Source organism: Myotis yumanensis, unplaced genomic scaffold (assembly GCF_028538775.1).
Source record: "Myotis yumanensis isolate MYYU_CA2020_CCGP unplaced genomic scaffold, mMyoYum1.0.hap1 SCAF_7, whole genome shotgun sequence".
In the NCBI taxonomy this organism is placed as follows: Eukaryota; Metazoa; Chordata; class Mammalia; order Chiroptera; family Vespertilionidae; genus Myotis; species Myotis yumanensis.
This window is the reverse complement of record NW_027223758.1, coordinates 66,376,969-66,398,499: the sequence shown is the minus strand read 5'-3', so window position 1 is coordinate 66,398,499 and position 21,531 is coordinate 66,376,969. Positions and strand designations below refer to the sequence as shown.

The 21,531-nt window shown below is 58.0% G+C and overlaps 1 protein-coding gene and 1 long non-coding RNA gene across 5 annotated transcripts; one reads left to right on the top strand and one right to left on the bottom strand.

Moving 5' to 3' along the window:
- Positions 1–5,804: 5,804 nt before the first annotated feature.
- On the bottom strand, positions 5,805–11,259 carry LOC139014061 (uncharacterized). 2 transcript variants are annotated; one of them, XR_011472186.1, is made up of 3 exons: positions 11,136–11,259; positions 10,521–10,813; positions 5,805–8,472 (listed from the first exon to the last, which is right to left on the bottom strand). It is a non-coding gene; the product is annotated as an uncharacterized lncRNA (long non-coding RNA). The 2 variants fall into 2 exon arrangements; XR_011472185.1 differs by lacking the exon at positions 11,136–11,259 and having other exon boundaries at positions 10,521–10,912.
- On the top strand, positions 7,585–21,021 carry GATA2 (GATA binding protein 2). 3 transcript variants are annotated; one of them, XM_070420754.1, is made up of 6 exons: positions 7,585–7,745; positions 13,437–13,709; positions 14,120–14,761; positions 16,468–16,613; positions 18,511–18,636; positions 19,106–21,021. In XM_070420754.1, the coding sequence occupies exons 2-6, from the start codon at positions 13,481–13,483 to the stop codon at positions 19,403–19,405; spliced, it is 1,443 nt and encodes a 480-aa protein (XP_070276855.1). In that variant the 5' UTR covers positions 7,585–7,745; positions 13,437–13,480; the 3' UTR covers positions 19,406–21,021. The 3 variants fall into 3 exon arrangements, with proteins under 3 accessions (XP_070276855.1, XP_070276857.1, XP_070276854.1); XM_070420756.1 differs by lacking the exon at positions 7,585–7,745 and adding an exon at positions 12,596–12,792; XM_070420753.1 differs by lacking the exon at positions 7,585–7,745 and adding an exon at positions 13,312–13,350.
- Positions 21,022–21,531: the final 510 nt, after the last annotated feature.

Here is a 21,531-nt window from a genome sequence, read left to right as displayed (position 1 = left end):
CACCCCCACCAACTTGTTTCCCCCACCCCCTTAGAAACATAGTATTTAATCAAATGTTTTGATATTTGCTAATACTGATAGTATAAAATGGTATCTCAAAGTGGTTTCTAGTTTATTTTCAAACAGCTTTATTGTGGGATAATTTACATGCCATAAAGTTAATTTAAATGCTACATTTCACTGAGTTTTAGTAAAGTTATGGAGTTACAACCATCATCATAATCTAATTTTACTCATCCCAAATATCTCAATGTGTTTTAAACTTTTATTTATCTGAGATTATGTTTTCATTAATTAAGAGCTATTTCTATTTCCTTTTTCATGAATGTCCTGATCATACTCTTTGCCTATTTCTGTCTATTGTATTTTTTTTCTTATTTATTTGCAGGCATTCTTTATATATTATGCTCCCAGAGTAAGGTTAGTGCCTCTCCTCTAACAAGTACCCTGGGCTTTCAATCCTCAGGCTGAAATTAACAGGATCTCTTGATGTGCCCACATTTCTGGCACCCTCGGAGCTGCCTGCACACAATGACCATATCTGGCTTCATTCCATGTTCCTTACCTCTCAGTACAGGCTGGCCCAGAGTAAGTCTCTGCAAAAAAAGCTTGGATTCCATATTTGTAAATATGTATTCTTTCCCCTTCAGAGTTCCTATCACAATTTGTGATGATGCATTAATCTGTGTGCTGAGTCATGTCTGATTGCTCCCTGAGGGCAGGTACCATTGTTGTTTTGTTCGATATTGTATACCCAGGGTCCAAAACAGTATGGCTTAGCATTTATTTTTTTAAGTCCTGCTTGGATTTATTAGTTAACTAATTAAATATTAAGTGGTCTATAGTGCCTGGAGGGAGAAAGATATTGGAAATTCCACCGAAGGATATGAAGAAGGGCCAAAAGCCACACAGCTAAGCACCCTCATTTCTATGAGGGACACATCCCTGACCCAGGGGCCTGAAGCGGGTGGATGGGGACCCCGGGGCAATGGCCCACGTGCTTGGCAAAACAGAACCACAGCATTACATTACAGGCAGGAATGTAGGCCAGAGGTAACCAACCTTGTGGTTTTCAAGAGAAGCTGGAAATGAGGCTCTCTGTGTGAAATCTCCCACTTCAAAATATTGGCAACACATAGTCATTGTATTGGCTCCTGAGGCTTGGACTGCCAATTTATGAGGCCTGGGTTACAAAATTCTTTTTAAATACATGTTTATTAGTAACTCTAATGGCAACCCTTGAGGGAGATTTGCAGAGGCAGACCTGAGGCTCAGAGTAGGAAAGTGACTTGCCCAAGGTCACCCAGCCAGGGTGTGTGTGTGTGTGTTGGAGATTGGCAGAGAGCCTCAGCTACCTCACAGCTCCTCTTCCAAGGTGAGGCTTGGACTGGTGCCTGATTAGGAGATGGGCAGGAAGTCCAGTTGGGCTGTGGCCTTTTCTCAGTTCTAGATACCTTGCTGTTCTTGCTCCATGCACAGTAATTAATCATCGCCACGTCATGGCAACCCTGGTATAATTATATTGCATTATGAGTGAAGTCTCACTCGGTCCTTCCCAGTCCCTAAGAAAGAGGAGTGAGAACTGTCCTCTGCCCTAAGAGGCAAGGCAGGTGCATGTTGTAGAGGGGCCTCTGGGCTTTCTCTCCCCCAATCCTAGGCCCCTCTGGACCTGCAGGCTGGGACAGGTCAGTGGAGCCAGACACCCCAGGGCTAGAGTGAGCAAAACATGGGGGTGCAGGGGAATGGAATAACAATAAAGAGAAATCTATATATATAAAAGCCTAAGTGACCAAACGACCACCAGGGGGCAGATGCTCCATGCAGGAGTTGCCCCCTGGTGGTCAGTGCGTTCCTATAGAGGGAGTGCTGCTCAGCTGACAGACCATCCCAGTGGCAGCCACTCACTCCCTCAGTAGTCCTGTAGGTCCAATGTCCAGAGAACAGGCCAGGACCCACGGACCGGTGCCGCCTGCACAATCCTGATAGTGCTGCGAACCTTGGCCACTGCAGCTACTTCCCCTCCCTAGAGGCCCCACAAGGAAGAAATGATATAAAAACAGCTGCCAGGCGGCTCCCTACAACCGGCACAAAGTCAGCAGGACGGATCCCAGATCCCAGGCAGGCAAGGGCATCTCACTGCCTGCTGGAGGGTCAGTTGCGTTCTGGATGAGCGGATGAGCGGGAGCAGCAGGCAGGAGCGGCAGGTGGTGTTGGACTGCCGGTTTCGGTCCAATCCCCACAGGCCACACCGAGGGACCCCACCCGTGCAGGAATTTGTGCACCAGGCCTCTAGTGATGATAATAATAAAGTGCAAGGGCCTGGTCCACTTGCTCCTCCCTTCCTCATTCACTCATTCCCAAAGTTGTAACTGATGTCAATTGATTGTCAGACACATTCCAGCGCTGGATTACTCCCCTTCTCCCAAACAGCCCTCTGCCCAGGGAGCCTAGCATTCATTCCAGGGAAGTTGACAATAAGCAAAGACAAAGAGCGACAAAACAATTTTACAGGATGCTATATTATAAAAGAAATATACAGGGTGTCCCAAAATAATGTATACTTTAACAGCTGATAGCTCAATTTTGAAAATGAAATGTATTTTAATAAACACTGCCTTTATAATCATTCAAAGTGTGTGTATACATTTTTTGGGGGGAACACCCTATATACTATAGACTGAAAAAAGTAGGGCAAAGAGTGACTTTGCTCTCTGAGGGGTGACATCTGAGTAGAGGCAGAATACACTGGGGTAGAGAGGAGAGCAGACAAACTCCCTGTTCAAAGAACAAAAAGCGGGTCACTGTGGCTGGAGCGCGAGTGGGGGGACCAGGTCTGAGCGGCGATTATATAGGACCCAAAGGAGTTTGGCTTTTATTCTAAATTCAGTGCATACTTCCAATAAATGATTTCTTGCTGCCAACTAAGTTGTGTGATCCGTCACAGTTTGCCTCATCCTTGATTTCTTGCCCATCCACCTGTCCTTTTAACAAACACGTGTGAGCATCTACTGAGTGCCAGTCTGGCCCCAGCGACATCGCAGAGACAAAACAAAGCCTGCTTCAGCAGGAAGAGACCCCTGCCCCACCTCTTCTGCGGAGACCCATTCAGGCCCCGGCCCTCGGAGACGCCGCGCCTGGTACCCGCGGCCGCCAGGTGGCGCTCTACGCCTGCGTATGGGCCGCCGCTGGAGGTCGCGGAGCTGAGACCAGACCCCCGCCGGGAAAGGCGGCCGATCCCAGCACGGCCCGCACCGCAGGTTGGGTGACTTTGCGTTTGACCTGCCTGGAGATGAGCTAATCCCGCGATATAATAGACTCCGGGGAGATAGGAAAAATGGCTGCAGCGCTATCTGCGTCGCCATGGGGACCATCGCGGGCGGGGCGCGAGCCTGGAAAAATACAGCCTTTGTCGGCAGCGCGTGTCACTCACCGCGCGCGGTTCCTCAGGCAGCAGCGCTCGGGTCCCCTTTACCCCGGTCTAGAGCTGGGGAGGCTCTGGGACCAGTGGTGGGACTGAGGCGGGTTAGGATCTCTGGGTGTTCCCAAACTCCTCGGAGAACCCTCTCCCGTACACACCCCGTTTTCTGTCGCAAGCAGTCATGCTCCAGGGCACAGCCCACTCCATTGTGACGTCTAGCACCCCCACACGTACCATTCTCTCCGCTTTGCTATTTCTTTCCCCAGCTCGCGTGTCCCGCCTCGAGCCTCCACCTGCAGGCACAGGGGCAGGCCCCAAGGCCGCGCTTGCCCCTCTTGCAGTGCCCCCGGGCACACCTGGCAGGGAGATTCACAAGGAAACGACCGCCCTCACGCAGATCCGTGCACACACCGGGCGAACACCCACACCTGCCCACTCACTCCTGGCAGTCACAGGTGTGTATGGATGCACATGCATATAAGCACGCATGCCCCTAAAGCGCTGAGCAGGATGGGACGCCTGCAGGCACAGGACATCCAGGAGAGTAACACTCATGCCTGAACACACACGCGCACCTCCAGTGTGAACTCCTAAAGGGCTTCTTGAGGCAGATACATTGTCACTCACAGTCCACACATCCATCACACGTATACACAGGGGCTTGCACATCCACTCCTTCACACCCGTGTTTACCCCACACACACCCCCGCCCGCCCTGAGTGACACGCATGCTCACACACTCCTGTGCAATACCCCTTCCTCTGTGCACCCTCAAAGAGCCTCGTCTCCAGGCACTCACAGCACGCTGGCCCACCACCCGTGTGCACCCGTGTGCGCATGGGCTTTCACACGTGCACTTCTGGTAGCACACTTGTTCGACGTACGCGCACACACTTCAACTCCCTGGCTTGCTCAGTGCCCATCCACTGGCACACCCACATGCCCAATCAAAGAGGCGGGCACAGTGGGGGCGCACATTCGGGTCTCCCGCTCCCCCCACCTCCAACTCGCAGTCTAGCAGTGCCGCCGCTGGGCGCCTGGCGTGCCCCCCGTGGACTGCTATCTGCCTGCCCATCAGCACGCGGATCTGCGGTGGTAAATGATGCATTCGATGGCGGGCGCATTTGTTGTGCGCGCTCTGAAAGGGCTCCGATAATCTGGAAGGCAGAGATAAGGAACACCATTTATTCCGCGGCACTTTGGAAACAATTCCCAGCCCTGTACAACCCCATTCTCGGGCAGCCTCCAGCAGCCGGGCAGATAACGATTGGCTATTCATTATCTTCGCTGGGAACAAAGATTAGCCGGCCGAGATGAAAAATTACCCGGGACAGCGGCGCAGCCCCGCGCGGACCCCCCGCCCGCCTTCCTCACCTCCGCAACCCCACCCGGCCCGCTGGCTCTGCACTCGTGCCCTCCCGGCCCGCCCGCCACCTGGCACTCGGTCTCCCTGCTATCGTTGGCGCTCGCGCTGCTGAGCCCCCGGCCGGCTCTCTATCTCAGTTTGTCCTTCCTGCCCAGACCGTCTCCCGCTCCCCACTTTCCCTCCTCTTTCTGGGGCCCTTTCTCCTCCCCGTTGCCCTATTGTCTTGTTTCCCTCTCTCTGTCCATGTTCTTTTCTAGTTAACACTTTAACTGCTTTTGTTCTGCGCTCTCTAACCCTTTTTGCCGCTTTTTAGTTGTTTGTTTCTGTCTGTCCCCAAATGCCCCCCGCCTCCCCCTCGGTGTCTGTGGCCCTTTATCACGGTGGATTTTTAAAACCTGTCCTTTGGTCTTCCTGGGTCTCCATGTCTCTCAATCCACCCACACTCCTTATGGCTCCCATCTCCAGTCCTCACACCGCCTGCCCTCTCAAAGCCATGTTCCTACCAAAGACCGGAGGCTGGGAGGCTCCAGCCAGTTTGGGCCAGCCTGGTGCAGCAGGGAGCTGGCTTGGTGTGGGGCGATGTAAGACCTGGAACCCACCATCCCTGAGGAAATGAGACAGAACTACAGAAGGCCCTGTGGCTCCTCAGGCCCTGCTGGATTCATGGGGAGAGGGAGGGTTGTGCCTGCACCCCAGGACTGGCTCCCTTGTGCCCTTCCCTGTGTGGCTGGATGCCCTGGGAGAGGGTGGTCTCAGGGAGGCCGCCTCATTAGAGCAGTTATTCAGCATGGCGCTGGTGTTAGGAGATAAGCCTTATCAACTCATCTCCCCCTCCCACAGACAGACAGAAAGTGCCCTGGCAAATGACACCCTGGAGCTCCACTGGCTGCCTGCCCTGCTGGTTAGGGAAGGTGCGGATGGCGGGTGATCTGAGAAGACACACATACGATGAGTCACCCAGGGACACACTCCTCCACAGACACAGACACAGACACAGGGTAATACTAGGTAGAAAAACACTCATAGTTGAAAGATATATTCATACACATAGATCCCCACGCCCCAGATACACAAACACCCACCCCAACACACATCAGCTCATACATGGAGCTATTAACAGATATGCAGACAACTTGGATATACTTTCCATCCTCCCTGGATACACTACCCATCCTCCCATCATCAGTTCAAAGGTACAATGATACATACCCATACTTATGCTGTTAAAAACACACACACACACACACACACACACACACTCCCTGATTCAGATACAGGATACCCAGTGACTGACCCACACAAGGACACATACCAATTTATAGACAAACACTTGGAAATATCCACTTCCTATTACATGATTCATGGACACAATGGTCTCACAGATACACAGCAGCAGGAACATATATCCAGTTCCACAGAGTGACTCTCTTGTGTGCACATGTGGGGACACACTCTGAAATAGCCACACACAATACACAAACTCTCAGAGACCCCACATGACCTCTCAGGGACCCACAATACACAGACTCAATGCACAAGCTCTTGGGGACCCATGGAAAGAAATGGATGTACTAATATACTGTTTTGCAAACTTCCCATGTGCTCACAAATGCTCAGCCACATACGGGCACTCAGGACAGATATTCTCCCACAGGCATGAGCACATACACATGCAACAGTCACCACCAGCGTCAGACAGCTGGAGGGGTGCGGGGGGCGGGGGGGGGGGGCGCAGAGACACCCCTCTCCAGGGCACACCCTTGCTTTCCTGGGACCATAGATTTCTCAGTGCTACCAAGGCCAAACACTTTCTCTTTGGGCCCAAGATCCCTAGACCACTCTCTCTCCTGGGCAGCTGGAACGAGAGCAGGGAGGGATTTGAAGTTCCATTTCATGGTCGGGGCTTTGAAAGTTAAAGGACTAGCTCACAGACCCAGGAGCCTCCATGAGGTGAAGACCCCCCCACACCCCAACTCCTCCATACAACCTTCCAAGGACAAGCCCTCTACTCCCTTCTCCTCCCTCCTGTGCGAGGAGATGCCTTAAACTCCCCTCCAAAAAGCCTCTGGTCTGCCCTGCAGTGTGGGATTGAGGAGGGGTACCGGTGGGTGGGTAGGGGGAGGGAAAGTGAGTATACTTAGCCAAAGCCAAATCAGCCTGGAAGGAAGGGAGGTGTGTGCCCGAGTTAGTGTTGAGTTACCTTTGCGTGTGAGCACGTGTGCATGTCGGCGTGACCCAGATCTCCTGGCTGAGGATGTCCACGAAGCCACAGCTGTGTGAGCTAACACGTGTCTGTGTGCACAAATGTGTGTGTGTCCTTTCAAACACGACTGGAAGTGGGTTGGAGAAGGTGGAGCAGGCATCTGTGTGCGAGCGCGTGTGGCCAGGGTCCGAGAGGGCCCCGGGAGAGTCTCTGACCAGAGATGTCCGGCCTTTCTGAGCGGGCATCCCGCTCGGGGGTGCGAGTGCGCTGTCCCTGCGATGGAAGCGGCCTGGAGTACGGGCGAGTAGGGAGTGTGCGCCTGGAGGGCCTGCCAGCCCTCCACCCCGGCGGGTCTCTGCACTAGGGGGACGGAGAGCAGAACCCGAGCACCCTCCTACCCCCCGCGGTGCTCCCGCCCCCTCAAAGTGCTGTCGAAATAAAACGCAGCGGTCGCTGTGGCCCGGGGAGGGAGAGGCGGCGGGAGCGAGAGGTAGGGAGGCCTGCGCGGCCAGGGCTCGCCGCTCCAGTCTGACTCCAGGCTGCTGTCGCCTCCATCCCAGCCGGCCCGGGTGGGCCACCGAGGGACAAAAGCGGTCCGCTGCGCACCACGCGGCCGCTCGGCGCACACCCAAGCCCTGCTGGTGAACGCCGCCGGCCCGCGCCGGGTCCGGGGGGCCCACCGAACCCCGCATTCTGCTGTGCGCCTGGCTCCGCTTTGACCCCGTCCGCCCGGGGGCGCCGTCGCCGCACCCTGCTCGGTAAGTCCCCTGCCTCAGCCTGCCCAGGGCCCTTCCAGCCCCCCAGGCTCGACCCACCGGCCCCGAATCGCACGGTCTCCCCGGCCCTGTGGCCCCTGACACGTGGTCCTCCGGGATCGCCCTACCAGCTGCCCTGCCTACCCAGGTCTAAACCTGGGGGAGTATTTGGGGAACTGGAAACAGCAGGCCCACCTCGGGCCTCTCGCCTTCCCAATTCTCAGACGGAGCCATTGGGCCCGGGTTATTCCCAGAGCCTCCCAAAGCGCCCTCCCGGCCCCCCAGCTGGGGCTTTTGTCTCGGCCACCCCCCACCTCCGGGCCGCCGCGGCGGGTGCCCAAGCCGGGCCGCGGAGCCGCGACTGCACCTGCCCGCCGGTCCCGTGCGCCGGCTTTGCGAGGCTTAACCCGGCTTGCTCCAGCGCGCGCTTCGAGCGCCGCGCCCCGCGGCCCTTTATCCTGTGTGGTTGGGGTTCGGGTGGGGGAGATCGCGGGGTCTGAAAGTCCCCCCTCCCCCGCCCCAAGCTGGAGTCGGAATCCTTTTAGTGGGATTTCAATGAGAATGGGCCACCAGGGGCTCAGGGATCCGCCGCCGCCGGGGTGTAGATGGGGTCTGGACGACTGGCATCAGAATCCTTGCGTGGAGGCCGGGCTTGAACTCCAGGTGGCCCCAACCGCGAGGGGAGAGGTCCGACGTTCAGGGCCCCCGGGCGTGGCCGCCGCTCCTTTCCCTGAAAACACGGAAGGAAATCCGTTGTTTTGGAAAAAGCCACGTCTCTCGGCCGGCCGGGGTCGGGAACATCTGGCCGTGAGCGCTGGGTCTTCGCAGGCACTTCGCGCTGGGACTCGTTTAGGAGTCGGCAGGATTCGAGAAACAGGTAGGGCCAGTGCGGCTGCCCGGCGTACGGAGAGCGTTCCCCGGCCGGGCTGACAAATTGCAGACAAATTGAGTCTAACGAAACGGATTTACCAGTTGTCGGTGCGGCCGGGCCACCCCGCTCCGAGTAAACGGAGGCTGTCCGTGGAAGGGGCCGGCTCAGCAGGACCTCTTGGGGAGGCCGCGGCTTGGATGTGGGGTTAGAACTGAGTAAGGAGATACAGGATTTCCCAGGTGCCTCCACCCCAGGTGCTGAGCCCTCGGAACATCAGGCTTCTATCCTTGCGATTCAAAGGGGCCCAGAAGACTGATAGGATGAGAGAGCCAGCATGGAGGCCAGAGCAGAGGGAGCCGTCAGATTTGGGGGCTGGAAGTGAAGCTCAAAGAACAGTAGGGGCTGTTGGAGCCCTGATTTCCCTATTGGAGGGACAACAGTGACCTGAACAGGTCTGAGGCCTTGCCCTAGAGGAGACTTCTGAACCCCTCTGGCTAAAGAGGCCCCCACTTCCTCCACAGTACCCCTCAAGACGCATTGCTGGTGTGGGGCTGGGAGGTCGCTGTGTTGCAAATTAAATATCCCTGTAGAAGGCAGTCCCTAAGCAAACGGATTTCTTTGAACCCTGAAACCCTCCACCCCCTCTCCCTGCCAGCAAATTAGGTGCCCATAGGAAAAGGCGAGAAGACTTGGATTACAAAGAGGGCAAACTTATGGTCCCAGAGGGGCCGCCTGCCTCTGATAAGCGAAGTTTAAACAAAGGGTGCCCAGGAAAGTGCTACGTGGGGCCGGTAAAACCGGGGCAGCCACAGCCCGACCCAGGCAAGTGAGACCCTATAGACCAGGCTTCGGATCCCTCCTCCCCAGCTCTCCCGCAAAAGCATCTCGGGTTGTGCCGACCCACACTTCGCTGGGGGCAACTCGGGTCACGTGGAAAGGCGTCAGAAAATTCAGTTCTGTTGTTGTGCTTTCCCGGTCCTTCGCGAAATCTTGTTTCCATGCAACATCCGAGAGCGATCAAAAGGCAGCCGCCCCGCATTCGCAACAACTCTTGAGAACGAACAACAACAAACCAACCAACCAAGCAAACAAAAACAAACAAACAAAAAACCCAAAAAACAAAAACGGGAGCGTGTCCCTCTGAAGGTGCCCGGGAGTCCGAGGCCCTGAACGGAAATAAATCTGCCCTCCTCAGGCCGACCCTGCGGTTCCTGAGGGCTGCCCTGACCCTCCTGAGACGCTTGCTTGGGCAGAAGTGATAGGATGGCCCCCGCTGCTAGTGCACAAGGCGTCTGGCTGGTGTCGGTCTGTCTGTCTGGCACAGGCTGGCTGCAGAGCAGTCCCTTTATTGGTCAGCTGGGCGTCCTGCTGCCTGGCGCCGCGCTGTTCTCTCCCAGGCGGGTTCGTTCCTTCGGGAGAACACAGCAGTCCCGCGTCCAACGCACGCGCTCCCATGCAAGCGGAGGCCTCCGCTGCCGGCCTGCCTGCCTTTCGGGACGGCAACCCCAGGGCCTCGAGGAGCCCGGCGGGGCTCCCTTTTCCGTTTTTTTCTTTAGGCCCGGATAGCGGGAGGGAGGCCGGTGCGGATCTCCTGAGGCCCCTGCTCAAGCATTGCTTAACTGCCCTGCTCAGCTCCTCTGCAAGGCGATTTTCTGAGCCGCCGAGCAGGGTAATTAAATCCCCGCCCGCGCCCCGTTCTGCGCTGGGCCGGCGGGTAGCCGCTCCGGCGGGCGGTCGGCCCGGCCGGTCACCTCCACCCCTGCGGTGTCCAGGACGCTGCCCCGGAGGGTCTTCGGGCTGCACCGGAGGAGCTTGAAGCGGAGCTCGCAGTGAGAAAATTGCAGACCCCCGCCCCCCCAACTGGGTGGTAATTTGAACTGCGCCTTTGGGAGGAAAAGTCGAATTACCTGATTTTCCAAACGCTCGCAGCGGCCACCTCCCTGCGAACCGAGGCGCCGATCACGGCCCCGAGGGAAGCTTCCGTTCCACTCCGGCGTTAATGGCCCCGTAGCCGGCCAACGGGCCGGCGTCCTCTCACGCCGAGTCCCGGATCCGAGCTCGCGTGGGGCCGCTGGCCGGCCACGGGCGGTGGTCCCTGGGTTGCGTTGTCTTTGAGACGCTCCCGCTAGGCTCCAGGGTCACCAAACAGGCTCGAGGCTTCGCGGCGATCGCATTTTACGCGCTGATGAAGAATCGAAAACTAAAGATAAGGAGAGACGGACGGACGGAGACGGCGGGTCCGGTCAGACCTCGCGCGTCGCTGGGAGGCCCCTCACCTGCCGGCCGCGGCCGTGGAGGCCCGGTGCCCGCGGGCGCCCCCGCTCCCGGCCCCGGCGCGCTGACCCGGCGGGCGCCGGCGTCCTCTCCCGCGGAGCGGAGTTCCTAGAAGCCTGGGCCCCGCGCGCGCCAGAATGGATGGGAGCGGAAGGCGCAGCGGCCGGTCGGGGCAGGCGGGTCTCCCAGGGCCGAGACGCGCCGGTTCCCAGCCGGATGGGGCTCTGAGACCCCTCCCGTTCCTTTACCTGCGCCGCGGCGAGACCCAGAGGCGGGAGGAGGCTCCCGGTCCCGGCCCGCGACCCTTTGGCGCGGCCCACACTTAGCCCGAGAGGGAGACGGAGGCGCGCGCGTGGATCTGGGCCGGGCCGGGCGCCCCCCGAACCGAGGGGACCGAGGGCTTTCCTCCCTCTCGGATTATTAAAAAGTTCATTTCCTGGCGAATCGGGTGACGTCAGGGGCCCGGCGTCGCGGTGGCGGGGCCGCCCGGCCGAAGAAGCCGCCTCCAGTTACCCAATTACCGACTGTCAATCCTGCCGCCCCTCCCCCCTTCCCGGGGGTGTCCCGGACCCCGCCCTCCCCCTGCCCCCGACCCACCTGGGATCCCTCCGGGCATCTACCGTGAGAGCCGTGGACCCGGCGGGAGAAGAGGAGCTGGAGGACGTTGAATACTCCCCATTACCCTTGCACTTCAGCCCCCCCAAATGTCTTTGTTCCCGACCCCCTCCTCGGCCATAGGTTCCCTCGGAGCCTCGGTCCTCCCTGTGCAATGGGAGAAAGCCAGGAGGTGTGTGCACGGGCCCACTCGGCCCGCAGAGCTGGGTCTCTGGACCGGAGGTGTGTGGGGAGCAGCTCCAGGTGACGCCGGGACGGAGTTCTCCTCTCCCCAGGGGCCGCCCGCGGGAACCCGGGAGCAAAATGCCTCCCCTGCCCCAGGCGTCTCCGAGCCGGCGCCGGCGCCAGTCCCGGGCTCCACGGCCTCGCCTCAGGCAGTTCGGCCTGTTGGTCTTCGAAGGCCACGCCCGGGAAGGGGACCCTCCTCCCCTTCTGGGAGCGGCTGGCCGGGCCACCTCCACCGGGTCAAGCACAGTCCCAAGTGGCCTCGTGTCCGAAGCCCAGGTGCCCAGTGGGATCCCACAATTCATATTCATGCCCCTCAGCGCTCCTGCTGTCCCGCAGCTGTCTCCCCCCGCCCCCGCCCCGCCCCAGCACCAGAGTTGGGGGGCGGAACGGTCTGGGTAGGGAGTTGGCCTTGGACTGGCCACGTTCGGCGGCAAAGGAGGTGGGATCCGAGAATGTGGAAGGGCTGGACTCCCGGGGAGGAGGACACCCGGACGCCCAGAGCGTGCACCGCAGGGCTCCCGCGGAGGGGGCCCCCCGCTGGAGGTTGGTGATTGGAGGAGGTCCCAGAGGTTAGGGGGTTCGGGAGTGTCCGCGCTAGGAGGGCGGCGGCCCGGGCAGCCTGCGAGGTGAGGGTCCTGGCGGGGGTGCGAGGCCTGGGGGGTGGCTGCAGGGACCGCAGGGAGGGCGCTGGGAGGGGACCCGAGGGAGGAGGGGGCCCGCCTGCGGGTCAGCCCGGGAGTCCGGCAGGCCCGGCCGGAGGCACAGCCAATGGGGGGCGGAGGCTGGGCGGCGTGCGGCGGTGATTGGCTGGCGCGGGCTTCTTAGGCGTGCGCGGCCCCCGCTTCATGTCTGTGCTGGAGTCGGAGCTGGCGCCAGGGCGGCCAGAGGATGCCGAGGGGCCGGAGCCGGGCGGGCCAAGGGCCGAGGCTCGCGCTGTCCCCCGCTCCTACCCCGTGAGCCACGCCAGCCGTCTGAGCTCTGCCTCTGGGGCCCTTCACCCCGGGCTCCCGCGGTGCTGCCCCCTCCCCCAGGCCGCTTCTCCCTCCCCGTGGCGCTGCGTGTGTAAGTTTGGGGTGCGAAGGCTGGCTGGGGGTTCGGGGCGCGCCAAGCTCGGGGAGGTCTCTGCGGGAGCTCGAGGCCGGGGTGGGGCTGCGGGTGCCGGCTTCGGGGCGCCCCGGAGAGGTGCTGATGGCGCTGCCCGGCAGTGCGCGCGGGAGGGGCTGGCTCTCCGCCGCCGGGGCTGCGTGTGCGTGTGGGGGGTGGGGGACCAAGTCAATAAGTGCATGTGGCGCCAAGTGTAGGTGTGTGCGTGTCGCTAGGATCATGTGCCCCGTCCATGCCCGGTCGCCTGCCTCCAACTTTTAGTCTGTGTCTGTGCTAGTGTCCAAGGAAGGTGGGGGTTCAGTGTGAGCGTGTCTAAAGTGCGGCTGTGGGCGTTTGCGGGGGTAACTCGTGCCGGGTGCCGTCTTCGTGTGGGACCCGTGTGCACGGGCGTGTGGCTGTGAGGCCAGCGGTCACCGTGTGCGTGTGCGTGGCCGAGCCCCCTCCCTCACCTTCCTTTCATTTTGAGCTTTGAGCGTTCCTGCCGCCCGAGGCTGGTCGGCGGCCGAGCTCCGCTGGGTGAGCCGCACACGGGGCGCCGCACGACGGGACTTTGGGGGTGTCGGGCTGTGGCCGCGTTCCTCATGCCCCTTTCCGTCGTGCAGGGCCGCTGCCGCCTCCGCCCCACCCCGAGCCTCCGCCGCCCGCGATGGAGGTGGCGCCGGAGCAGCCGCGCTGGATGGCGCACCCGGCCGTGCTGAACGCGCAGCACCCCGACTCGCACCACCCGGGCCTGGCGCACAACTACATGGAGCCCGCGCAGCTGCTGCCTCCGGACGAAGTGGACGTCTTTTTCAACCACCTCGACTCGCAGGGCAACCCCTACTACGCCAACCCGGCCCACGCGCGGGCGCGCGTCTCCTACAGCCCCGCGCACGGTGAGCCCATGGCGGTGGGTGACGGGGAGCTCTGGCGCCGCGCGCCGGGCGCGGAAGGGGAGGAGGGCCCGGCCGCCTGCTTCCCGGATGTGGGATCCACAGGAATCGAAGCCGCAGAGGAATCGGGGCGGGAAAGGTGGAGGCAGCGGCCTCTTGGGTCCCGCAGGGTTTCTGCCCGTTTCCAGCTGGCCCCGGGGGGTTCACGCTAGGCCTTGTCCCGCGAGGGTCCTTCTGTGCCACTTGTCCTCCAACGCCGGACAGACGCTCTTGACTTTTGCCGGTGGTTCCACTTCTGGTTTTCTTTGGGGAGGGGGTTACTGCCAGCGGCTGTGTGTGTTGTGGCCCTGTGTACCCGTGTCCTGGCCGGGCCCACACCCCCTGTGTCCTAACCCCTCTCCCTCCTCCCTCAGCACGCCTCACCGGAGGCCAGATGTGCCGTCCACACTTGTTGCACAGCCCGGGGCTGCCATGGCTGGACGGGGGTAAAGCAGCCCTCTCCGCGGCCGCAGCGCACCACCACAACCCCTGGACCGTGAGCCCCTTCTCCAAGACTCCGCTGCACCCCTCGGCTGCTGGAGGCCCCGGAGGCCCCCTCTCCGTGTACCCAGGGGCGGGGGGCGGGAGCGGGGGAGGCAGTGGGGGCTCGGTGGCCTCCCTCACCCCCACTGCCGCCCACTCTGGCTCCCACCTTTTCGGCTTCCCACCCACGCCGCCCAAGGAAGTGTCTCCTGACCCCAGCGCCACGGGGGCTGCCTCCCCAGCCTCCTCCTCCGCAGGGGGTAGTGCTGCCCGGGGGGAGGACAAGGATGGTGTCAAGTACCAAGTCTCCCTGGCCGAGAGCATGAAGATGGAAAGCGGCAGCCCCCTGCGCCCAGGCCTGGCTGCCATGGGCACCCAGCCTGCCACACATCACCCCATCCCTACCTACCCCTCCTACGTGCCGGCTGCCACCCACGACTACAGCAGCGGACTCTTCCACCCTGGAGGCTTCCTGGGTGGTCCTGCCTCCAGCTTCACCCCTAAGCAGCGCAGCAAGGCACGCTCCTGCTCAGGTAAAAGCAGGTGCTAGGGACCTCGTGAAAGTGGGGGCAGTTTGTGTTTTGTGGGGTGGTGGTTGGGGTGGGGCGGTGTAGGCTGTGGTCTAGGAGAGGGGGCGGTGTCAGGCTCCCAGGTCTGGGGATGCATGATGTCCCTTTCTAAGATCCCCAAGAGATGCCTGAGAGCCTAGAGTGGGGGAGAGGGGGTCCTAAAACATTTGCCTTCAAGTGTTCCTTGTGGCCCCCAAAGTTCACTTTTCTTCCCCATTCCTTACCTTTCCCTCCAAGGCTGGCCAATGCCAGACCAGACCACAGAAGGGAAATTCCCCCTTCCCCTCCCTGAATCTTAAGTGAAGATTCAGTGTGAGAGAAGGCAATGTGCAGGGGAGAGCAGAGAGGCCGTGTATATGTGTGTATACGTGTGTTTGTGAGCGTGTGCACTCCAAAGGCTCCAGATCTTTAAGGAATCCGGTTCTCCAACTCAGATCAGTCCGATCTTGGGATTTCTGTGGCTCCTGATCTCCTTGGGAGATTTCCCCAAAGCAAAATTCCAGAACCTGTTCATGCTCCCCGCCCCTGGCGTGCCCTTTACTCTCCCTCCCTGAGGGCTGGAGTGAAGGGATGAAGCTGTAGGTGCCTCTGCCCCTTCGCAGGAGGAGCTGCTGGGGCCAAGTTGGATTTGTCCAAGAATCTGGCCTTCGTAGAGCAGAAACCATGGCTAGCGTGGGAGTCCTATCGCTGCATCCTTCCCAATTCTTTTAAGCTGGGGAAAGGAAGATTTTACAAACGTACTCCCAAGTCCAGGACACACCTTTTCTTGCCCATATATACTGGCAATTTAGTTAAACTAAATGTGGAAAAATGTCCCGGGTAACACGATGCTAGAGCAGTTACCCCGTTTGATCGCCGAAGCTGCCACCTGCACCCATCTTCGTCTCACTTCCGAGTCCCTGTTCTGCTCAGACCAGCTAGCTGGCCTTTAATTAGTCCTTTCTCCCACGTTTGTTTTACCTTCTATTTGAATTCCAGATGGTCTTTCAACAAAAACAAAACAAACAAAAACAAAAAGCAAACAACAGCAAACAAAACAAAACCCAAAACAAAAAACCTAAAACAACTTAGCCTAAAAACGAAAGGGCTTATTATTTATTTTATTTTAAAGCACAACTTCGCTCTGAGTCCTGGACTGAAATGTAGGGCCTCAGCAGAAGAGGGGGTTTGGGGGGAGAGAAGGATGTTACCCTGGACTGAGAGCAGAAAGTCAGGGTAAAGGCTGAGGGCACAGACGTGGAGCAGACTCAGTAGGTAGCGGATGCGGTTGTGGGGATAGGAGAGACACAAAAGAGAACTAGAAAGGGGGCCCGGAGCCTCCGGGGCCAGCCAGGTGATTCCAGTCACGGCCCTGCCAGTGACAAAGTTTGTAAATACCCTCTCCTCGTCGTCCATGTGGAGAACCCCTGGGGCCCTGGCCCGCTTTCCCTCCGCCCGGTTTCCCTTTCGCCCAGAGAGGTTTTTGAAGAGGGAGATGAGGTCTCTGCACCCGGCTCCTTGGGGGAGATCCCCTGGCTCCCTTTCCCCGTCGGGACTGGGACTAGAAGTCACCTCCCCTGAAGCAGCCTGGCCGAGGGGACTGCTGCCGGATCGGCAACCGCTCGCCCACCGACTGTCTTCCGTGACCTTGTCGGTTAAGCAGGCTGGTGTCTCTCCCTGTCCCCCTTCAGAAGGCCGGGAGTGTGTCAACTGCGGGGCCACGGCCACTCCTCTCTGGCGGCGAGACGGCACCGGCCACTACCTGTGCAATGCCTGCGGGCTCTACCACAAGATGAACGGGCAGAACCGGCCGCTCATCAAGCCGAAGCGGAGACTGGTAGGCAGTGGGGCGAGGGGGGAGCCGGTGCTGGGGAGCAGGCTGGCGGGCGGCACCCTGGTAGCTAACCTGGGCGGGAGCTGACAGTTAATTTAAAAAAAAACAAGAACAACAGAGAAGCCTTCAAACGCAGATGATTGCCACTTCAGACCTTTTATCATTAAAATCACTTGGATGTCGGTTGGGGTTGCCCTTCTCTCCGGCCAGATTTTTTTTTTCAGGCCAGATTTCCTCCTCGGCAGCCGGTCAGGGACCCTCACCCCCACCCCGTTCAGGGATACCGAGAGTTGAGTGTCCAAGGGCCCTGGCCTCTGTTTAACTCTTTTTAAAAATAGGGCCATGAAGTAATTTTCCCTGTGGCTTAGGGCAGCTCTCTCACAAGCGCCTCATGCCTATTTAAATAAAACACACCAGCCACCAAAAAAACCTGCCCTTTATTATTTTTCCATGGAGACACCTATACTGTGTATTTTCATTTGAGCGATTTAAAAAAAAAATGCCCTTTCGGATCTCCTGCCGGAGTTTCCTATCCGGACATCTGCAGCCTGAAGATAAGGAAACTTCGTGTATCTGTTTCCGGACTCTGCGAGTTTTTAGAGTCTCTCCTCGGCTCAGTCCTGCCTCTCGCTGGGCTGTTTTGAAATTTCTAATACGCTCCACTTTGCAAATAATGTGTAAAATGCTAAGAATAATAAATATATTTTTTCAGGGCGAAGTGATTTATGAGGCTTAAATCACTCTCGCCGCTTTGGGGGGCCCCCTTTTCCCCCCTGCAGTGAGGGCGGGGTGAGGGCCCGGGTAGGGATGGAGGCTAAAGTGTTGGCCCCTGAGTCAGAATTCCAGCTTCAGGCTGCTTACTCACCCTCACCCCTCCCGGCTCTGAGACTGCAGTCCATAGGCCCCCGGCGGCCATTCCAGCCTCTGCTGGCCCTGGCCCCCGCCCCCACCCCTGCTGCCCGCAGTTCTCTGTGACTGTGGGGCTGGCACTGGTTGCACCGGGAGAAGGAATCTATTTTCTTGGATAAAGACTTTGTGGCCTTCTCCTGCCAGCCTTTCACTCCCTTCTCCAGAAATCAGACACTCATTGCCTGACCACCTCTGTCCTGCATTCCTTGAGGGCCTGGGGGCGGTTAGGACTTTGAGGTTTGGGGTACAAGGGGTTGAATAGAAAGACCAGCATTGTCCAGTAAACCTACAATGAAGGAAATGTTCTAGGTCTGCACAGTCCACTATGGTAAGCTCCAGCCCATGATGCTGTGACTATGGACTCCTTGAAATGTAGCCAGTGCAATGGGAGAAACAGGATTTCTACTTTTATGAAATGGAAATTTAGTCTAGTCGTCACAAGTGGCGAGTAGCTACTGTGTTGGACAGCTCGGCTTGAGTGAGACACCCGAAACATTTTACATCTCCACCCTGGGCAGCCACAGGGTCCGCACTCCCCTCCCCACGCCCCTGCCCCGCCTTCCCTCAGGCAGGACGCTGCCCAGAATTATGGATTTTGAGGGGAGTCCTGCGGGAGGAGACAGAAGCAGCTCCAGACCCAGGGACTCTAGGAGGACCAAAAATAAAGAGCACTTCTCAGGGGCCTCAGTTTCCCCATTTTCAGAGTCAGATTGTTTGTTGAATCCAGGAGGTAGTTGATTTTCCCTTCCAGCTCTCGAAACCCGTTGGTAGTGAGATCAGCCTTCTGAGAGTTCTTTATTCTAAAGTTCTGTGATTGTCTAGATCTCAAATTCTACATGTCCACAGCTCTGAGGTGCCTCCATTCTCCTTAAGGATTTAGGCTCTTTGGCGAAGTCAGTGGGGGCAGGGTGGGGGTGGGGCAAGGGTCAGGGAGGCTGGTGGAGGTGGGGCGTGGGAGCCCAGCCTGCTGACGCTGCCCCTCCCCTCCCAGTCTGCTGCTAGGAGAGCTGGCACCTGTTGTGCAAATTGTCAGACGACAACCACCACCTTATGGCGCCGAAACGCCAATGGGGACCCTGTCTGCAATGCCTGTGGCCTCTACTACAAGCTGCACAATGTAAGTCCGCCCGCCGCCCTGCCCACCCCTCCCCAGGGACCGCTGCTCTTTGTGCTGCCAGGCAGAGGCCCAGCCACTCTGCAGCTTGGCGTGGCTTGGGAAAGCCCTGGGCTCCAGAGGGCTCCCATCAGAGGGCAAGCTGGCTAGAGGTGTGTTCTCCACAGCAGGCCCAACAACTCTGTTTCACACAAAAGTGGGGGAGTGTTTGGGTTGTGTAGTTGGGGAGGCACTGCTGGAATTTAGGGGGCTCAGTGTCCAGCAGGGTACAGGTCAGCCTCACAGTGCTAAGTGCCCTTCCTGAAACTGGGGCAGTGCTGGTGACAGGACTACGTGGGCTTAGGGGATGGGGGTGGGGGTGGGGGGGGGGGGTCCCAGCCCAGGCCTGCCTCTGCCCCAAGCCAAGTAGGGGGTGGGGGTCTTGCTTTGGGAAGGGAACTTGACTCCCTGAAGGCTTTGTGGTTGCCCCCAGGTGAATAGGCCACTGACCATGAAGAAGGAAGGGATCCAGACTCGGAACCGGAAGATGTCCAACAAGTCGAAGAAGAACAAGAAGGGGGCAGAGTGCTTCGAGGAGCTGTCCAAGTGTATGCAGGAGAAGGCCTCCCCCTTTAGCGCCGCCACCCTGGCCGGACATATGGCACCTGTTGGCCACCTCCCACCCTTCAGCCACTCGGGACACATCTTGCCCACCCCAACACCCATCCATCCCTCCTCCAGCCTCTCCTTTGGCCACCCCCACCCATCCAGCATGGTGACCGCCATGGGCTAGGGACAGCCCTCCACGAATGGACAGATGGATGCAGAGGAAGGTGGCCTGCAGCTCAAGGCTGGGTGCTCCAAGGATGGGTGAACCAAAACCTTACCTGTCTGCCCTTCCCCAAAGATTGATGCTTCTCCTGTCAGCCCAGCCCGAGCCCCACGCTGCCCCACCTGTGGGTGCTCTGCTCGGCAATCGCAGGTCACTATGAAGATTCTTACTGGGGCTGAGGGGTGGCCTCAGCCCAGCTGCTACCCAGGTGGGGTTTCCATCACGGACAATTGTTGGAGAGCAGAAAGGACAACTTTATGAAGAGAGGAGGAGGGAGTAGGGGACAAACAAAGGAAACCATTTTTAGAAGGAAAAAGGAGTAGGCAGAAATAACTTATTTCACTCTTGTTTCTCGCAAAGACTGGGAGAGGTCTGAGCTGCCCCTGGTGCTCCTGGTCTCCCTCCGCTTGGCCTGTCATGCACTTGCCAGGGCTCCGGGGGCAGATCTGTGAGGGACTTAGCCCACACCTTCTCCTGGGGCTTCCGGCTCTGAAATGCTGAACTCCAGGCTGGGCCTCGCCAATCTAGAGGGGTCATGGCCTACGGGAGGCTGAGCCAGTGTGTGCCCTGCTGATGGGCCCTGGAGGGCAGAGACAATCACAGTCTTACATAGATTCCCAGGCCAGGGCTGGGTCACAGGAAGGAAACAACGTTTTCTTGCGAGGGGAAATGTCTCCCAGCTCGCTCCCCTGGCTCTGAGGCTGAAGCTGGTGTGGTCTGTGTCCCCTTCACAGCTGAGCTACCGCCTGCCTCCTCTGCCAGGTGGACCCCTGTACATACATCCTTTTTCTGCTAACCCCTCGACCCCCTTCCCTCCCACTATGAGACAAAAGAAAAAATATTTTAAAAGACTGCATAAGCTTAACTCGCTGATGAGTTGTTTTATTTTTAAACTCTTTTTGGGTCCAGTCAAACGTACTTTGCCACAGAAGCCTTTCTTATGGAAAGGAATAAAACCTACAAATCAAGGCTGTAGCTTCGCAATTATTTTTGGAAAAGTTCTTGGATCCCATAGCCCTAGAACGGGGAGCTGGGGGCCAGGGACGGGGCCTTAGCTGCTCTTGGCTTCTCCGGGCTGGTCTGGCAGGTGGCAAAGGCAGGAGCTGGGGGTGAGTCAGGGCTAGGACCTAAGGAGAGGCCATGAACCTGCTTGGGTCCCAGGAGACCTGGGTTCTGCTCTGCTTTGCTGTGGCTGGCTGGATCCTTCCCAAGGTACAGCTGTACATAACCCTGCCTGAGCTTAGATTCTGTATGGGGTGGTGGTGGGGTGTGGCAGCTGGAGAGGGCCGTGCCCAGGAAGAGGATTGTGCTGATGTAGTTGACCAAGTGCAATATGGGCCGTTGATTGCTGCTGGGGGCACCACCACCAGAAGTAACTTATTTTGGACTAGCATCCACATAAGAAGAATCGGCAGTATTTTCTGTTTTTATGTTTCATTTGGCTTGTTTTATTTTGGATTAGTGAACTAAGTTATTGTTAATTATGTACAACATTTATATGTTGTCTGTAAAAATTATATGCTACCCTTCTATTCCTTTAAAGTGAATACTGTTAATAATAAAATACTTTTTGTGAATGCTTCTGTCCTGTCTTATGGACTCCCGGAACAACCGAGTCCCAGGCATGGAAATTAGCAGTCAAGCTGAACTGCTTCTATAGCCCAGTGATTTGGAGGGAAAAACTGGAATAGGAGCTGGGGCCCTATCTGGCTGGGACTCAGATAATCTTCTGAATTGCTTCCATCTGAATTTCCTCATTATTACCTAACTGAGGGTCCTGGTGGCTGGGTGGCTACTGGAGAGGGTGGCTGTGGCTTCTCTGGCCTTTGGTCCACACACTAATCCTTTTTTTGAGGGCTCAATTGGGGCTCTTGCAGACTCACATTCTGCACTGACCTCACATTCACTTCCTCTCAGGTACTGTTCAGTTTTTGTTTCTGAGCTAGCTGGTCACCAATATTCCCATTCATTATCAAACCTGATTACTAATGTATTTGATCACTAATGTCATTGACTTCTGTCTTCTTTAATCCATTATGTTGGTCAACAGAGATAGCTATGACTATTCAATGGTCAATGATAATGTC

Coding starts and splice junctions, on each gene's coding strand:
- GATA2 (XM_070420754.1), top strand. CDS start 13,481: ATGGAGGTGGCGCCGGAGCAGCCGCGCTGGATGGCGCACCCGGCCGTG. Junction 13,710..14,119: donor CTCCTACAGCCCCGCGCACG/GTGAGCCCATGG, acceptor CTCCTCCCTCAG/CACGCCTCACCGGAGGCCAG. Junction 16,614..18,510: donor TCAAGCCGAAGCGGAGACTG/GTAGGCAGTGGG, acceptor CTCCCCTCCCAG/TCTGCTGCTAGGAGAGCTGG.